We start from the raw sequence: 20,013 nt of genomic DNA on the forward strand, positions 1-20,013 counted from the left end.
TATAGATCTAGACAGTGTAGTTAATTATGAGAAAGAGAAAACCTCTAATGGCACAACTCTGAATCATGACAAATCATAACCAAACCCTTCTGCAGTGCACCTGTATACTAAATTTTCTCCTGGGGGTCCTTTCTGCTTGAGGAGAGCTACATACACAGGGAAGGCATAAATCTGCTATGGAACTATGTTTAAAAGTAGTATATTAAAGAAAAGAAAAAAATAAAGTAGCCAGGAAAAATTACTTTCAAAATTAATTATTTTTCTTTATTTCTTAGACCTAATTAACTCTAGAATTCAAATATATTCTATTAATAGAGTTGAAACTGTGCCACACATGCAAGAAACTTTACATACATGTATTTGTTTAGTTTAGCAACAGCTGATTTCTGTAGCATAAAGATCTGTAGCTAACTTGTGCGTCCAATGTTATAGAGGAGTAAAACAAAATACCTTACAAATATTTGTGTAGCAAGATACAGCTGAAAAAAGGTCAAGAACTGTGAAAGATAGCATTCACAGTTACAAATAGTACAGAAATAGAAGTTCAAGATACTCCTCTTCCAAACTTTAATACAAAATATCATTAAAATGGCCTAATTTTTCAGAGCAATACAGATTTATCATATAAGATGTTAGACATTTTAATGACATTTCAGTTTCAGGGTTCAACGAATTAGCATATCTGCCTACGTACATCCATGAACAGGTATATTATTTCTGTGGATCAACAGAAGTTACTTTCTACTTGTTATTTCCACGGCATCATTCTTGATACAGCAGTGGTATCTTGGTAACTATACAAGTGGGAGTGGGAGGCCTCCTGAAGGGGAGAAAATCTGTTTTGTTCTTCAAAGCATTTGTTATAATGATTAGGAAGGGATAGCTCAAGAGATCAGAATTTAAAACATGAATTTTACTTCAAGCAGTAGTTCTTTAATTCAGGGATGGGGTGACTACACTGACAACAAAATAATATAAATATTTATTTGAAACATTTCTATGCTGTCTTTCCATCAAATATGGTCTCCCAATGCGGCAAGCATCAAAGCACTCGACATTAAAACAGCAATTAAAATATTCAACAAATTCAATAAAACATATAAACACACAAACACTCACAACACAGTAAGGGAAGAGAAAGTTTGTAAGGGAATGCCAACCAAAACAAAACAACAAAGTCTTCATCCTCTGGTGGAAGATGACGATAGTAGGAAATTGACGAATCTTCCTGGAGAAGGAGTTTCAAAGTTTGGTGTCACAACCAAGAAGGCCTTTTCTTGGGCTGCCACCTATCTAGCCTCAGATGGCAGGAGCACCTGAAGCAGGGCCTCTGAAGATTACCAGAGTGGACATGTAGGTTCACATTAGACTAGGCAGCCCATAAAGTTTAAGAACATTTGCACAAACATTAGCATAGAGTAAGAAACAGAGTACTAACTCTGTCCAGCATGCAGCACAATCCTCTAGATGTTTACTCATAAGTAAGTTACACTGTCTTCAGTGATGCTTGCTCTCAGGTAAGTGCACACAGGAGTGCAGCTTTATTATTTCAACTATTTCTAATAATTACACAGCACAGAAAATAATGTTGCTTTGATGGTCCTAAAGTTTGATATGAATGTGCCTAAAAAGGTATGATATGAACCATATTATGCATTGAACAGTTTTGTAAACTTTGTAATTTTACATGATACACAGGCCCTTTATGAATACATGAATCTGCCTTAGTCTGACATATAATATTACTCCACACAGTTCAGTATTGATATTGAGTGGCAGGGACTCATAAAGCTCTCAGACAGAGAAGGCTTTTGCAACTTCTGCTACCTTTGACTGGAAATGCCAGCCATTGAACAGGGGACGTTCTGCATGCTAAGCATGTGCCCTGCTGCTGAGCTACCTTCCCAACACATTTGGCCCTTTCTTATACGTCAATACAACTAATTTTGAACATTTGTAATGATTTGCTTGTTTTTAAACCTTTGCCTTTGGACCTTTAGTCTAGCTCCTCCTTGCTTGACCTTAAACATATACTTCAGGAGGGTTCTGGTCACAACCTACACTCTTTATTTTCATTCACACAGAGCTTCAGGTATTCTCTACCCAAGCTTTTACCTTGAGAACACCTTCCCTTCTATGTCTGTGTGACCTGTATATTGCTGCCTCCCTGACCCCCTCAAAAGGTTTTTGCTGCCACCAAAGGCTGCCTTAGACGTCCTTGATGTAACTTAGGGTTGCCACAGGTCTCAGTGGTCCAAGTGTAGGTACAGGAATCTGGGGACAGCAGGGCACTTACCTCCCGCACTCCCCCTCTGCAGCAGAATCCCGGTGCGTGCTGACTGAAAACCACCCCTTTGGAGGCAGTTTTCACATGGCTGACCTAGATAAATCTCTCACTCAAACACACAGACTGATCCAGGCACACACACAGTTTGCCTGACTTAGACAGAATTGGGCTTTCAGGCTTCTATACAGCTTGCTCGATTTAGCCAGAATCCTTTCTCTGAGAAACACACAGACTCTCTCAGAAACACACAGTTTCATTGAACTTGGCAGAATAAATACTTTCTCTCAGAAACACACAGACAGTTCAGGCTCTACACAGGTTGCCTGACTTAACTCAAATTATCTCTTTTTAAGATACACAAAGGGTGACTGAAAAACTTCCTCTCGGTAGAGATTAAAAACTGCAGTTCACTCTACCCCATAGGATACACCTACTGTCCAATCAGATTACACTCCACTCACCCATCTAGCCCCCTCTTCCTTTCCTCAGGTGCCTACTTTTAAACCAATGCAACAACTTTAAAAACCACACATTAGCAAGCATAAATAAAATACAAATTAAAGACATTAAGGGCAAAACACCACACCCTAGACAGAACATGACCCTAAAGTTCACACACCGCAGCTACAAGGGAGGATTTTGCTACAAAGTCGGGGAAACCATCAAATATCCCCCCCCCCCAAAAGGAGAATGGGAAAAAAACGAAACCGAAACTTCTGAAGGGAAAATGAGATCTTGAAACACTCGACCTTGAGATCTATGTCACGATTTTAACAGTTGCTAACACTGAAGGAAACTGTAGCGGCTGCCACCTTTGTAAGGCAGCAGCAGTGAAAGGGGGAAAGAAGTGGTAGATAAGCAAGCAAAAGTGAGGAGGAAAGTGGAAGGGAAAGAGGAGGTTAAGGGAGAGAAAGGCAGCTGGGGGCGGGGCAAAAGAAAGCAGGAATAGGAAGTGAGGATCTGCAGGGACGCGTGGGATTTCCTCTCCTCTGAAAGCTTCTTGCAGGTCCCCACTTGTAAGTAGGATCCAGATTTGGTGCCTTGTCTAATGGTTGATGTACATATTACTGTTTGTAGCATACTAAATAATCTCCATGCTGAAAAAAATTAGTATGTAAGCAATGACCGAAAATATTTCTAACAGATAGTTCAGCAAAAACCTGATAGTTATGCTGAAATATTTAGGAACAATATTCTACAGATTCGTGTGATATAAAACATAAAAATATTACTTTCACTTAGAAGTTATTATTTCGATTTCAATTGGAAGAAAAAAGAATGTATAACATTAAATTTTTAAACTATATTATTCCTCTAAAATAAATTAGCTTTATTTTTTAGACTTTTATCTCTATACCTTGATGTAAAAAGATCACAGACATTTTTCTAATTTTTATGTATGTTTACTACATATTTCGCTTTCTGTGAAAAAGCATTTTTATAAACTAAAGCTGAACTTGTTAAAAAACACTATTAAAGGTTTCAACAACTTTAATCAAGTTACCTGTAAAAAATATATGAACTAACTAAACTTTCTTGGACTAACAGAGTTTGTTTTTCCTCAATAAAGTTTCATCAGAAGATGGCTCTGTTTAACTTTACTCCTTGGAAATGAAGGAAGCATGAAAAGTGCAGAAGAAAAGTCATGGCTGGAAGATTTACTATAAATAATGCTACGGCCTTTGCCTTCCAACAACAACGTTATTGCTCTAGTGAATGAAACAGAGGAAGTGAAGTATGTCAGTGCCAGTACTCTAGAGAGATGCTCATTCTTTCCCAAACACCATCTTAGCATTCAGTACAGTTGCTAACTTATGGAACCTGCATGCAGTAAACCATAAACATTTTTATTTGTTTTCTCTTTGTCATTTTCTGCTAGCACAGGTTATGTTCTGCAATCATACTTCGTTTAAAGGAAGGCTCCTTAATCATAAATGTGTGCCATAAAACAAAATGCAGCTTTTAAAACAGCAGGTGCCAAACTGCAGTAGAACTGTGAGAAAATCCCAGTTTTTAACAGAACTGTGAGAAAATCCCAGTTTCTAACAGAAATATGGTGGCAGATTCAAGATTTATTAATAATCACAAAGCACCTGATAGCTAACTTGACTGTTTTCTGCATTTAGATGCTTCTAACACTTACCTTTATAGTGTACTGATAGGCTCCTGCTTTTGGTTGCCATGGAAACGTCAAAATTTTTGGTGAAAGGGTAATAGGGACATAAATGTCTACTTCTTGCTGGTTTAGTACAGGAACAGGTAATGTATGAACACCTCCGTCCTATAAAAAATAAATAATATACGATCTAATTAAATATTACACTTGTCCAAATCTACAAGAAATAGTCTAGGATACTGGAAATTAACAAGGTAATTAAGAGGGACAAAAAAGAAACTTGTTTCTAGATATATACTATTGCCATGGCAAGCTTGGTTAAAAAGTTTCCCTTGTACTAAGAGGAAAGTGGATCCCCCATCTCCTTTTTCTGATGGTAGAAATAGGCTGAAAGGAGAATGATGCTATCAAAAATAAATTCCACTGTGTTTAATAGAGTTTACTTAATGAAGTTTACTCTCATGTAAATGCACATAGTATTTGCAAATGAAATATCCTCATTGAGGTATAGCAGTTCGGGACCCTGACCAGCCCAATAGTTTCCTTACCAGGGTAACATAGGAAAGCTTGTAAAAGTTAATTTTACCACACATGCTGTTGTCAATATAAAATATAATCAAGTTTATTCAGAAGAAAAATCCACCAAGTTTAGTGGAACTCCAAGTATACATGCTTAGGGTGATAATGACTCATACAAGAAATGTCCAATCTATATCATCATAATCACTACCAAAAGGCCATAAAAGTCGGTTTGTTCACAGATATAGATCCAGAGGAGTTAGCCGTGTTAGTCTGTAGTAGCAAAATCAAAAAGAGTCCAGTAGCACCTTTAAGACTAACCAATTTTATTGTAGCATAAGCTTTCGAGAATCACGTTCTCTTCGTCAGATGCATGGAGGGCAGAAGGAAACTGGCCAAATATAGAGGAGGAGAGGGGGGAAGGGGGGAAGGAGGAGAGGGGGGATGTAAACAACTCCTTTCATATGGAGATGCAGACAGCTCCTTTTGGTGTGGGGATCAGTTTGCTTGTGTAAAGGTTCAAAGGAGTTTGCCGTGTTAGTCTGTAGTAGCATCTCCATATCAAAGGAGTTGTTTACATCCCCCCTCTCCTCCTTCCCCCCTTCCCACCCCCTCTCCTCCTCTATATTTGGCCAGTTTCCTTCTGCCCTCCATGCATCTGATGAAGAGAACGTGATTCTCGAAAGCTTATGCTACAATAAAATTGGTTTGTCTTAAAGGTGCTACTGGACTCTTTTTGATTTCACAGATATAGAAAACAGTGATAAATACAAATCTCAAGTTTTTGGCTCACTCTTTATATTTATCATTTTCCACACTGTGGAAAATTTTAGCATACTCAACTTACAATAGGTTTTCTGGGTATTTGGTCTGCAAGGGTCAGACCCAGTTTGGGCTTCTGTAACACCACACTTGAAAAATGCCCCATTTTCCCTTCCAGCAATTAGAAAAAAATGCGTTCTTGAGTCAGGCTTTCCGGGGGGCGGGGTTGTGTTCCGTCAATGACATCAGCATTTTTGTCAGTGCAGGCATCTCCTTTCTTTGTGCATACATTATAATATTTGAATGTTACACGGGATTATGCAGTTCCAGTTGAGATATTTCAATTTTTTCCTGCCCTGGGATTCAATTTCATGGTGGGACAATCCCAATCACATGTTCATACTGACCCTATCAGGAATGATTGAGTTATGATACCAGAGAATCATACATGCCCCATAAATGCCATTATGAGAATTATATGAAAAATGAAAGTTAAGGAATGGACAGAATGCATGTGCAGTACAAAGCACTGATATTTCTTGAAGTTAATTTTACTTTGGATAATTTTTTTGAACAACAGGATTTGAATTCAGTAGCACTTTAGAGACCAACAAGATTTTCAGGGTCGCTCATCTGAACAGGGTCTACTGCAGGTGCCATCCTGCACATGGGCGAAATCAACAGTAGCCCGTACACGGGCTTTTTCTGTAGTGGCCCCTACTCTGTCGAACAGCCTACCTGAGTAGGTCAGGAGAGCCTATGAGCTACTTGTGCTTCACATGTCTAATGTCAGCCCTAGAATTGTTTATGTTCTCTTTCAGCATTTCTTCAACTCTGTATTGGATTCTTACTAATGCTAGGTCTTTGTAAAACTGTGTTTATTTACCCTATGGCATTGTTTATGGAACTGACTGTACTAATTTCATGCTGTGTAATCTGCCTTGAGTCTCGGTGAGAAAAGCAGACTATAAATGACATAAATAAATAAAGAAGCTTCTGAGAGTCAAAGCTCCCTTCTGAAAATATTTCTGGTCTCCAAATTGCTACCACATTCAAATCCTGCTGTTCTATTGCTACCTACCTGAAACTATTTCTTCTGAGATGACATTTTTTATTTATTCCATACTGAAAATTACATTGTTAGGCAAAAATACTTCCTTCTAAACCAATAACCCCTCCATACTATTATATGTGGAGTGCGTTCCTTTATAACTAAGAGACCATGTTCTAGACCGTTATCCAAGTATATCAGTTTGCAAACATCTGGGTTGACTGGACCTGTCTTGCAAGAACTGCAGCACTAAGGTATTGCTTTATTTCATGTGGCAGGTAGGGGTGTGCACCAAAAAGAAAAAAAAATCTGGGAAATCTGGATCCAGGTTTCAGAGATCTCAAAATAAAAATCCAGGATTCTTAAAATCTGGAAAAGATCCCTTATCTGTTTAAGACAGATCCCAGATTTATCCAGCTTTTATTCCCTATCTGGGGGCTATCTGAGGAGCTGGGGTGTGTGTGTCATTTTTTTCAAGCAAACTCCACCAAATTAACAGGAAACCTACTCCTGACAGTCCTCTAAAGACCACTCACGTTCCAGAAGATTGGATTCCGGGGTCCAATTCTATGGGCTCCTGAAGAAGATGCCCCCAGCCTCTTTCCATTGTTTCCTATGGGGGGGGGAAACACTTCCAAGCAGGCTCTCAGGCAGAAACACACAAGGGCAAGGCTACCAGTGGCCAAAGGCACACTCCCAAATGCAAGAGGAAGCCCAACAGAACCAAACTGAAGTAAGTGAGTGGATGGAAACCCGCCCCCACTGAATCAAGGGGGACCAACATCAAATCAGAAAATCATGTCAAAACAAAGCATTCCACCCAAACCGAACTGAAACAAGAACACTGTTGCAACTAACCCCAACTGAACCTGTATCACTCAGAAGCCAGGAAGACAAGGAGAGCTCCTATATGGATTGGCCACTCACTTCTCCCTCCCTGCCTCACTCTCCCTCCTTCCTTTTTTGGGGGGAAAGCAGGAGAAGCCCAGGAAGGAACAAGCCAGAGGCTGAAGCCACATTTCCCTGATTTACCTGGATCCGGGTTCCTGGATTGTATCCCAGATTCTCTGATTTGATTCATGAAAGCCAGATTTAGCCAAAACAGCAAAAAATCTGGCTTTCTTCCTGAATCCCAGATTTGGATTGCACACCTCTAGTGGTAAATGTTAGCAAGATATTTGACCACCAGAGAGTTGGATCCAGAGTAAACTGACAAGTTCCACTAATTCCCTCCTCCCACTGCAGACCCTCCTCATGTTGTTCCTCAGGGTCCCCTATACCCCAGCATTTTGTAGGGCTGTAGTGGGACCGGGAGACAAGTATGTTCCATTCCACTGATGGAAAATTTAGTCTAGACCCAACCCATAGGCTACAGCAGCACACTGGAACTCTATCATGTCCTAATGACGGATCAGTACTGTACAAGAATATTGTAGATTATTAGAATTGTTTCATGTCTTTCATTATCACCCTAGCATTCTCCTAGACATGTTATTCTTCTGTTTGAACAGTGGGATTATCTTTCAGACATGCAATCTCTGGTATAGTCTGCAGCAATACAGTTCTAGAAAAGTTTTACTACTCGATCCTTAGTATAATACTCAGGAATATGTCTGAGTGATCTGAGCAATATCTTTACAAATCAGTTATATATTGACTGGCCTGAAATCTCCCATTAGCTTCAACGAAGTAATTTAGGAATGGGCCAAACCTAGAAGTAAATCCCATTGAAGTAAATGTCTTTATGACTGAGTTGTAGGCTAGTACCCACTTTTGTTAAAATCACCAAACCTTTGCTATCAACTTTGAACCTCAAGCTACAGTATTTTCCATTATCTGATTCAGGCAAAACGCTTCATAACTGAAATGGGTTTCTCTTTAAGCAGACATACCTGATCCACAATAGATGTTAATGAAGAGGTAATAATGGTTTGGCCTTCCTTTATGGCTTTCACATAGTGATATGATCCGTTCAGAGAAGACTCCAGAACTGTGAAGTATTCTTTTGCAAAGTACATATCAATTCTGAGATTCTGAAATTAGACAGGCAAGTATGATTACTGAATATCTGAGAATAATAATACATGTGAAGTATTTCTGATGTTGTTATATGTAACAATTTGAAGTAGTGTTCCTGACACTCTTAGATCATGTATTACTCTTCTTTCTTTGATACAAAGGAGCATGTTGGATTTTAATTGGTGACAACATTGACGAAGAACATGACCAGCAGCAACTGAATACCAAATGAAAACAGTATGGAAGGGAACCCATTCAAATTATGCTGAACTGCAGAAATAGCCTGGAATTTTGAACCTTCCGACTACCAGTGGTGGTTATCACTGTCTTTACTCCTAAGGAAGTAACTCTCCTGCAGGCTGCTCAAATTTCTGTGTATCTGGCTCTTTTCCATTTCAGAAAGATTTTCCCTCCCTCACAAATTCTGCTTTTTTTCTCTACAGTATTGCATCATAACATATACTCTGCATCTAATCCAATAAAAGAATCTGCATCTAACTGACAAAGCAATAAACAAACCAAACAGACAAACTGAATTAATTCACTCTGTCTTAAGCTCTCTGATGTACCCATACTGTGATGTCAATTAAAAGCTGTACCTTAAAGAAGCACCATAAGAAATGGCATGGCAATCATGGCAACCTTTTGGAAATATGAAAAGTCGAGTGCAAGGAATCCTTCCCCGGTTCTCTTTGGGGGAACCAGGGAATTCCCTGAGTATTGTTATCTTGCTCAAGAGCAGATCATACTATGTGGCTAGTGCTACATCCTAAAGTGTACAATTGGGGCTCACAAATTCTTTCTCCAATATATTAACTTCAGTTTCAACTCAAGCTATTTCTTAATAATTGTAATGTAAATAAAAATACTTTGAAAAGTTCATTTTGATTACTCACATTTCAAGGAATTAAATCAACTTTCATTTAATTAACATTTGAGGTTAATTTTATTTTTTAAACTTCACTTTAAAGTTAACTGCATTTCAACCAGGGTAGCATCTTTTATACTTGCCCTGTTCCTGTGCCTTTAAACAGCGAACTGACACATGAAGGAACACCCATCTACTTAATTTATAAGACAAGGTAAGAAGAGGAACAAGAGGAGGAAAAGGAGAAGGCAGACCCTTCAATGTCTGACATTTTTATTAAGCACACATGCTTTAAAGCATTTATAAGAAACCATATAGCAGTATTTTACTTACATCAGACAAATACACCTTATTACTGGATTTATCATACACTTCAACTGTTATTTCATAGAGCCTTTCTGTTTCCAGGACCCATCTGTCTCCAGGATGAATTGAAAATCCTACAAACCAGAAATGTATTGAGAAGCTCATATCTTATTATTGGGCATTAGGATACTATGTTAGTGTAAAGAAGAGGCTTCTAACATTCATACAGTGCTTGGATTTTGGCACAGTAAGACAATTTGGCAATTATCAAATTATGCGATGAAAATGAGTTGTTCAAATCATACACGTTTATTCAGTATTCCTAACTAGTTAGTTGCAAAAGGGGAAAAGAGACTTCAGAACTTGGGTAAGTATAGAAACTTATTTAAAATGCAATTCTTACAGGACTAGGCACATCAAAGGGTGAAGTATGGGAATGTAATTTTGGTCATGCACATTTCAAGACTACACTCATTCATCCAGTGACTGCTATATGACTGACATACAAATTGTATGAATTTATATACAAAGATGTTTTACATAGCTATTATTGCTAGAATTACACAAAGTGTAAATATTTTTTCCCCGCAGTAAACAAGAAAAACTGACTGACTGACACTGAACATGCAATACCAACCTAAGTATCCTGGATCCACAACATAAATACTACTGTTCGGTAATTTAGAAGCGCCTTGCATGCTAATACTTGGAAATTAGTCAAGGAACAAACATTCCAGAAAGATTAGCAGTCCTACAAGTTTTGTTTAAAATTCTGCTGTAAGTTTAAATAAAAGTCACAACAATGTTTGATGGTATCAAAGTGAGAGAAGAAAAATACCAAAGAAAGGGAATTGTGATACTGGACTTAAAGCAATATTTCAGTTGTGTGGCTTCATATAGGGAGGGATGTGTGCTAAAATTTTGGTATTTTCAGATTTGGGTACTGGGAAGGTCATAAATATCGGTATTTCCAATATTTGGATTAAAAAAATACTAGTTTAGTATTTGATTTGGGTTTTTTCCCCTTTGCCGTTCCTATTTTTCTCTAGGAAAGGAAACCTCCAAAAACCAAGGGGAGAAAGCTGCTGCAAATGGCTGCAACTTCAGGGACGTGTGCCTTCTATTGCCAGGTTGGTTCTACTGGGACTCTCTGGTTCTGCTAGGCTTTGTTAGTTCTTTGGAAAGGCTTTGGGTCAGTGATTGCTCTTTGTGTGTTTAGCACTGGCTTCTTTGTCATGGAGAAAGCACTGGATTTTTCCCCATAGGAAACAATGGAGAGTGGCTGAGAGCACCTTTTTCAGGGGCCCATAGAATTGGACCTCTTGATCCAATCTTCATGAAACTTGGGCATGGGGTCTTTAGAAGACACTCAGCCCTCACTCTGTGTAATTCTGTTGTCATTTGCTCCAAAAACAGCCCCTCCAGCCTCCCCGCCAAATTCCTTCATATGAATAATGGGCCAAGTTATTTCTGATTATTTTCGGAATGAACCAGGAATGCCAACATCAGTCTGAGAATCCCAACAGGGTATTTTTCAGATATACTTTTTGGACAGGACATACTGAATTGCATACCCCTAGCTCCATATGCCATGCCACATTTTTCATAGCCTTTCATGGTCTTATTCATAGAGACGAAGCCTCCAGGTTACTGTAACAGCAGTTGTCACATGTGGTTAGAAGCATCCTCTGGGTTTCCTTGCAGCCCCTCTCAGTGCCACTGTTTCCTATAAGTAAGCTCAACAAAGTGTAAAGTCTTCCTCAAGCCAAAGGAGTCATTCCTGTCAAAAGAAAATCTTATGTTGGAGGAAGGTTCTTTAGGCTTACTTGTTCACTGACTTGTCCAGCTTCTTCTAAGGGCAGAGAGGAACAGGGAAGTCACAGTGACTTGTATGTTGCTCTCTGTTGTTGCTATAAAACCACATGCTACTAGGTGAACAGCATGTGTGCAAAAGTGGTTAGAAAGGTGCTTGCTGTGGATGTAGTCAATCCTTTTGACAGCTGCTGCCACTATCACTTGGAAGTATCTGAACTCATGTTGAATAGCGCACAGACTACTGCATTTATCACAACATTAATATTATTCAGCTATTAGGGTGAAATCAGAAATCTGTTGATCTGAAGAATGCCATGCAAAAGGATATTTTTGTGGTCAAGTACGATGTTAGTATGTCCCCGCTGCAATGCAGTAACTGTGGATGTCGCCTGATCCAGTTTGGCTACAGGCCAGGCTGTGTTGCCCTCGGGGCTAAATGTGCTGTTCTGAAGCCGCAGTTCGTACTGATCAGAAGGCATAATTAATTCTGTACATAAAGCAAGAAGGCATTAACCATTAAACCATTGACAACTATAACGTGTCACTATTTGGACCCTAATGACACAAACAATAATACCACAACCACTAATTGGGTAGTGATTTCTAGCACATACTTAAGGATTTGTTATGATTTAACAAAAAAACCCAAATTTAGTTAATTGTTTCACCTAGGCCAGATGTTTTCTTAAGCAGGAATACCAAATTAAAACGACAATAGAGACACTAATCCTACTATATAAAAGGTAAGTGTGTTCCAGACAACTCGCTTCCTACCCTTGTGTGCCACCAGAGGGCGCTTCCGTGGAGGGAAGCCCAGGCGAAACAGCCTGTCCCTCCAGAGAGAGTGCCATGGCGAGAAGCCTAGGCTGGGATCAGGCACAGAGCAGGTGGCAATGCCCACCCCCTGCCTTCACATGGCCAGAATCAGGTGCAGAGCAGGAGGTAATCCCCACCCACCCAGCCAGGATCAAGAGCGGAGAAAGTGGCAATGCCCACCCACCCCCTTCACATGGCCGGGATCAGGCACAGAACAGGATGCAATGTCCAACCCCTCTTCATCTGGCCGGGATCAGGGATAGAGCAGGCAGCACTGCTCATCTCCCGCCTTCACCCTGCTGGAATCAGGCACGAAGCAGAAGGCAACGCTCCCCCTTTTACTTGGCCAGGATCAGTCACAGAGGCAATGCCTGCCCCCTTCACCTGGCTGGGATCAGTCACAGAGGAGGAGGCTATGCCCGCTTGCCTACCCTCCAATTTCTAGAGCCCGTTGTATTTTCCCCACAATGGGTTTTTTTACTAGTAGTGCAATGGTTTTGAATTGTGATCATGCAAATTTTTTAATAAGGGCTATCAAAATTCTCATATCTGAACTCAAGAGCTTTCATTTATTTATTTAAAACATTTCTATGCCACCTTTCCACCAAAATAGAGTCCCAAAGCAGCAAACGTCAAAACATTAAAACAGCATTAAAAATACAGTATATATAAAATATTTAAACATATAGACAGACATACAAGAGCAATAAAAACACACATACATACACAAGCACAACACAACCAGGGAGAAGGGGCAATAAGAGTTACTGGGGATACACCAAAACAAAACAAAAATGTCCTTGCCCACTGGCAGAAGTCAAGGATAGAGGGAGACTATCCCTAGAGAGGGAATTCCAGGTCCTTTCTAAGTTTGCTGCCTGTTTAGCCACAGATGGCAGGGGCACCTGAAGATGACTGAAGTGGATGGGTAAGTTCTTATAGGAGAAGGTGATAGGAGAAGGCCCAAGACATCTAAGGCTTTGAAGATCAATACCAGCACTCTGAATTGAGCCTGGAAACAAACAGATAGCCAGTGCAAATGGAACAAGATGGGGGTGATATGGTCCCTACAACCCACTCTAGTTGACATTCTGGCCACAATATTCTGTACCATCTGCAGCTTCTGGACATTCTTCACAGACAGCTCCATGTGCAGCACACTGCAGCAAACTAATCTAGATGTTACCAGGGTATGTACTAACACAGGCAAGATCTTTCCCTCCCAGGAAGGGCTGTAGCTGGCTTTTCAGCTGAAGTTGGTGAGAGGAACCCCTGGCCACCGCTGCCACCTGTTTAATATTTTCAGGAAATGATCAAATGATAATCATAGCTTCATGGTTCCATTTCTTTGAAATTCTCATGATTACTATGGTCATTTGCTCCTGTTTCCTTTGTGATTCACTATATTTCTGCCAGCCTCATAAATTAGATTATGGCTAATTGTCTAGACTTTTTCACATTTTTAGGCTTATAATACAATTCCCACAATTAAGTTCTCAGTCATGGAACATTTTTGCATGTTTTTCATTTCTCCTAAGAAAGTAATTGAACAAAGTCTTGAACAAAGAAACTGGGATCAAATAAAAATGGATAAAGGTTCAATGATATTAAAAAGGTGCTACACATGGTACACACAATCAGAAACACTGAATTTGTTTGTGAAAAATGTGCTAGAAATTCTAACATTTCCAAACCAGTATGAGAGCCATGCTCTCAAAGGCAAATTTTGGGAACTGAAAACATAATTTTAACTGCAATTTATGATTCAGTGCATAAGAAAGAGAGGCCACTAGGCATAAAAAAGTCCTTGGCAACCCCTAAAGTATTTGACCCAGATCTCAAAAGATTAGGTCCTGCTCTTCCATAAACATCCTTGGTTAGTTCCATGGTCATGAAGCTTATCTTGGGACAACTGAATCTCTTTCAACCTACGATACAACATAGGGTTGTAAAGACAATGAAATGACTTAACTTCCACCTTGAGCATACCTTGGAGATGACTCACTGTGAAGGAAGGATGGGATATAAATAAACTAGCAACAGAGCCTCTTTTTTAAAAAATGGGCCCTAGAAAACCACACGGCCTATGCAGGGACGGGCTGGCTTGCCTGGCCATCCTGCAGCCGCAGCATCCTCCGCAGGGACAGGCTGGCTCACTTGGCCATCCTGCCACCGTGGTGCCCTCTGGAGGCCATATTGGCCATGATGCACTTTTCATCCTGTTGCTGCTGCGCAGGTGCACCAAGATAAAATGTGCATTGTCAGCAACACGGTTTGCCTTCTATGTTTAAGGATAAACAAATAAGCAATATAGATAATCCTGTTGCAATACAGATAATCCTGAGCCATAAGGGTTGGATAAGTTTAATATGCAAGTATGTTTAACTAAAAGTGAATAAAAACGTCAAAATATATTGCTCTGCTCAACTTGCTAGTGGTAAAGGCAAGTTCTGCTATATCAAGATACAACATAGGTGTGCCTTGCTGATAATTAAGAGAAATATTACTCTTTTGTACAGACAAAACACACTGTCTTTTATAATATCAACACATAGTAGTATTAGTAGGATGGCATTCAGGTCAATATGAGCCTAATGAAATCTTCTCTCCAACTGTATGGCATTCTAGCAGAGTTAAATACTAAACAAGACATCAAAATGTGGCAGATGGCATCTTATAGACTTTAAAACTATTGCAGACTTACAATGCAATCCTAAACATATACCACTGTAAGTCTACTGACTCAATGAACTTAACACTCTTCTAAGTTTGCTTAGGGTTTCAAGTGGTTAGCTGTGTTGGTCTGTACTAGAAGAGCAAGATTCAGGTCCAGTAGCACCTTAAAGATCAACTAGATTTCCAGGGTATGAGCTTTCAAGAGTAAGCTCTGACTCTCAAAAGCTCATACCCTAGAAATCTAGTTAGACTTTATGGTGCTACTGGACCCGAACCTTAGGCATGTACTGTTATGACCTAAATTAGACTACCCCAAATCTGTTATACACAGAACCCTGTAACCTAGGAAGGATTTGTGTTTCAGTCTGTAGCAGCATTTTTTTTAATAATGAAAAGCTGTAAAAAGACAAACCTGTAATTTTCCCTTGTCTTATTTTCTGAACTTTGTATTGAACTGACATTCCTATCAGCAGGTAGATATCATAAGCTGGATTTAGAAGGATGTTTTCCAAAATAAACAATCGGACTTCTGCAGCAGGAACATTCTGTTGGTAAAAAGAAAAATAAATTTAAAGTAACTCTCAGCATACATGTATATATCACCAAAGAAATAATTTCCTTCATGAACCTTAAGTGATACATATTTCCTTTACTCAGCTGTCAGAATATAAATCATACAAAATGTACTTTGGTTTTGCCAAAGATGTCCTTGAACTTTCATGGCTTGATGTAACAGCAAATAAAACTCGATTTCTGACTTTACATGTTCTTTTTAAACAAAATTTGGCAAGTTTTGTCTTCCTCTATGGCAGTGATGGTGAACCTTTTTGAGCCCGAGTGCCCAAACTGCAACGCAAAACCAACTTAGTTATTTTGAAGTGTCAGCACTGCAATTAAACCTGAATACTGAGGTTTTAGTTAAGAAAAAACAACTCATACAGTCTCTCTCTCTCTCACGAGCCACGACTGAAAGTAAAGCAAGTTAAATCAAAGCAGTTTGCCCTTCTTTAGACCAGCAGCCCAGCTTGCAAGCACTCACGCTCTCTCTCTCTCACTCGCTCAAGAGCCATGACTGAAAGTAAAGCAAGTTAAATCAAAGCAGTTTGCCCTTCTTTAGACCAGCAGCCCTGCTTGCAAGCACTCTCTCTCTCTCACTCACGAGCCACGACTGAAAGGAAAGCAAGTTAAATCAAAGCAGTTTGCCCTTCTTTAGACCAGCAGCCCTGCTTGCAAGCACTCTCTCTCTCTCTCTCACTCACTCACTCACTCACGAGCCACGACTGAAAGTAAAGCAAGTTAAATCAAAGCAGTTTGCCCTTCTTTAGACCAGCAGCCCAGCTTGCAAGCACTCACGCTCTCTCTCTCTCACTCGCTCAAGAGCCATGACTGAAAGTAAAGCAAGTTAAATCAAAGCAGTTTGCCCTTCTTTAGACCAGCAGCCCTGCTTGCAAGCACTCTCTCTCACTCACGAGCCACGACTGAAAGGAAAGCAAGTTAAATCAAAGCAGTTTGCCCTTCTTTAGACCAGCAGCCCTGCTTGCAAGCACTCTCTCTCTCTCACTCACTCACTCACGAGCCACGACTGAAAGTAAAGCAAGTTAAATCAAAGCAGCTTACTCTCCTTTAGAAAGCCAGCCACAGCAGCCCGGCTGCTGCCTCCGCTTCCTGCTGCTAAAGAGACGGGCAGCAGGGAGGCAGCCTTGAGGAAAAAGAATCACGTGGGCAGGGCCAAAACCCATGTGATCTCTGCTCAGAGCTACTGGAATGCCGTTGCAGGAGTTCCCCCTCCAAATGAGCCCTGGACCTAGCGATCGGCGACTTGGCTCGCGTGCCCACAGAGAGGGCTCTGCGTGCCAGCTGTGGCACGCGTGCCATAGGTTCGCCATCACTGCTCTATGGTGAAATAAAAGTTCAAGACCTTACCAAAAGATCGATTAACAACACCATTCGATTTATATACCACCCTTCAGGACAACTTAACACCCACTCAGAGTGGTTTACAAAGTATGTTATTATTATCCCCATAACAATCACCCTGTGAGGTGGGTGGAGCTGAGAAAGCTCCAGAGAGCTCTGACTGACCTAAAGTCACTCAGCTGGCTTCAAGTGGAGGAGTGGGGACTCAAATCCAGTTCTCCAGATTAGAGTCCTGCCACTCTTAACCACTACACCAAACTGGCTCTCTACAAATGCCATCTGCATGCTGTAGCACAATTCTGAAGCAAAACTCTAGCCCAAAGTTATTATTGCTCTCTAAGTAACAAAAGTCTACAATTATTAATGAAATCTGTTCAAGCAAAAGTTTTTTCTTAATTTTACAACAAGAGGAACTTTTCAGTTTTCATATGTTTTACCCAAATCGTCCATATTTTTAAAAACTATAGTAAGCTATGTAGCTGAACAGTTGAAAAACACTGTTCTAGACAGAGGTTTTTAAAGAGTGAAGTTCTATGAGTATAATTATATTTTCTAGAAAGCAAAAGGTTTAACCCTTTGGGAGAGGAAATGGATGTCAATAACAACTGAAGCAGGCAAGTTAACTTAAGCAATAGTACTTTGTATTGCCATGTGGATAGCTGAAGTATAGTTTTCAATTTCCTGTGAGCTCTCACAAAGGCTATGTGGAACATAATGAGAAGGAATTCCTGAAAAATCCCTAAAGAAGATCTAACTCACTCAGTATAGACAGGAAAAGATTATGAAGAAAAAGCAGTTAAAAATGCTGAATGAGTACATCAAAGAAATTAAAATCAAACCAATTTAAAAATGGATAATACAGAATTAAATTTTTAACTTTTCACAATAAGATAAAATGCTAAATAAATCTTAAATATTTAAAACAAATTTTAAAACTGAATTATCTCCAGAGGCTGCTCCATTTGGTAGATAAACATCTACTGATTGTCCCTGCCCCTAAGGAGGTTTACCTTGCCTCAACCAGGGCCAGGGCTTTTTTGGTGGAACTCTGTCTGAGGAAAACCAAGCTCAGCCGAATTAATTATCTTTCTGCCAGGCTTGCAAGACAAAGATGTTCCGCCAGGCATATAGTTGAGGCAGGCGGGCCTCCTGCCTCCTACCAAGGGGGGGGGGAGTGTAGCCCCCCAGACGGTTTTCATCTGGTAGCTGGCCACCCTGTCCCACAGATCTGTTTTAATGTTTGGTGAATGTGCAATATGGGTACAACTGTTTTATATAGATTTTACTGAACTGACTGAATGTTTTTCATTTATGCTATCCTTATTGTTTTTACCTTTTGTGATCTGCTCTGAGCCCACTTGTGGGTACAGTGGAATACGAATTGAATAAAATAAATAAATTCATTCATTCAAATGTATGCTCACATCTACCACTGAAGTTAAACTTCATCTTTCTTTTTTTTACAGACAACATGGGGTAGGAAGGAATAAAATGATACCATATACATGCTGGTACTAACATGAAAGAAACTATTAAGGGGTGATAAATTCTCCAGTTGTGAGGTAAATTTTAGAGGAGGAAAAGGATTACTCTTTTTAAAATCTGGGATTAAGAACTAACACAACAATATCTTCTTAGTGGGCATAAAGCAGTATTAGTAAACTTCGATAGTTCCAGTAGTACCTATATTTTATTGAACACCAACAGCACAAGAGAAAGAACTGGTCAGAGAGGAAAGAGTGGATGTTCAAGACAGAACAGGTGAACAGAAAACTTCTCATCTAGCCCCAGAGCTGAATAATGGTGTACACTTTGCTTGGGAGAGGGTGCAGAAATGTGTTATTTGGGCAATTTCTTATATAGCTTATACCCTCGCACAACCTACAATTTCCTATGGAACCACAACTTGTGATTCTCTCATTTTTAAGCACTGAAAATTATGGATGTGGGCAGAAATGTATTTGTGTTCAGATATAGTTCATTCCATTTATTAATAATTTTCATTGGATTCTTCTTCCTATATAGCTTTCTTGTTATTCTGCTTTTTGCCCAGTATGTATTTTTTTTTACTTTACAAAAAATTCCACACGGAAAAGTACTACTATCTGCACTGTATCTTTGGCCAATGACAGCTATAATATTCTTGGTACTACTGCACCAATAAGAGAGTTATATATTCTGGCTACTGCAGGGCCAGTCTGTGTTCTCCTATGCCAGGTGAGTTATATCCTGGTTCATTCTCCTGGGAGCTCCTCTCATTGAGTCCCGTAACTACCACATAGAATGAGAGACAGCACAGACTTGAGCCTTATACATGGTTGAGCTTTTACAAGTGTTCATAAAAAATAAAATGACATCATTAAAAACTAATCCTTCACAGCTCTTAGAGCCATCACTGATACGCTAACAAAACCTACATATCACTCTTTTAATTAGTACAGGGTCATATGTACCTCCTACATAGTTTTTTCATATATCACTCAGAAGCAGTATCAAAAACATTAAAAATTGGTGACTGTAGCAAGCAGTCTGGAGGCAGACATTTGGAACTATTTCCCAAGATTTGCCAAACTGACATCATCCCGAGAACATGGTGAAATAGTACTGCATAGACCAATCCTCACCCCATAGAGACTGTGGGCCAAGCTACAAGTGGCGCCTGACACAGGTTGGACACTTGTCAGCTTCCATCAAGTTTTGATGGGAAATGTAGGCATCCTGGCCTTGCAGCTTGGCTCTCCGACTGCTGTCCAATGGACCTTTCAACTGTCACTTGTCCAACATTCCGCCAAGGTGCCTACATTTCCCATCAAAACTTGAGGGAAGCTAACAAGTGTCCAACCTGTGTCAGGCATCACTTG

General features: G+C 39.8%; 1 protein-coding gene across 1 annotated transcript in view; it reads right to left on the reverse strand.

Annotated features, from left to right (window-relative positions):
* NUP210 (nucleoporin 210) overlaps positions 1–20,013 on the reverse strand; it is a 155,813-nt gene that overhangs the window by 103,989 nt on the left and 31,811 nt on the right. The window contains exons 6-11 of the mRNA XM_054977076.1: positions 15,648–15,780; positions 12,066–12,230; positions 10,566–10,628; positions 9,956–10,062; positions 8,628–8,768; positions 4,431–4,568 (exon numbers count right to left, since the gene is read on the reverse strand). Of these exons, the coding sequence (XP_054833051.1) occupies positions 4,431–4,568; positions 8,628–8,768; positions 9,956–10,062; positions 10,566–10,628; positions 12,066–12,230; positions 15,648–15,780 (747 nt within the window). The remainder of the gene's footprint in view (positions 1–4,430; positions 4,569–8,627; positions 8,769–9,955; positions 10,063–10,565; positions 10,629–12,065; positions 12,231–15,647; positions 15,781–20,013) is intronic.

The sequence above is a fragment of the Eublepharis macularius genome, chromosome 4 (genome assembly GCF_028583425.1).
Source record: "Eublepharis macularius isolate TG4126 chromosome 4, MPM_Emac_v1.0, whole genome shotgun sequence".
Lineage (NCBI taxonomy): Eukaryota > Metazoa > Chordata > Lepidosauria > Squamata > Eublepharidae > Eublepharis > Eublepharis macularius.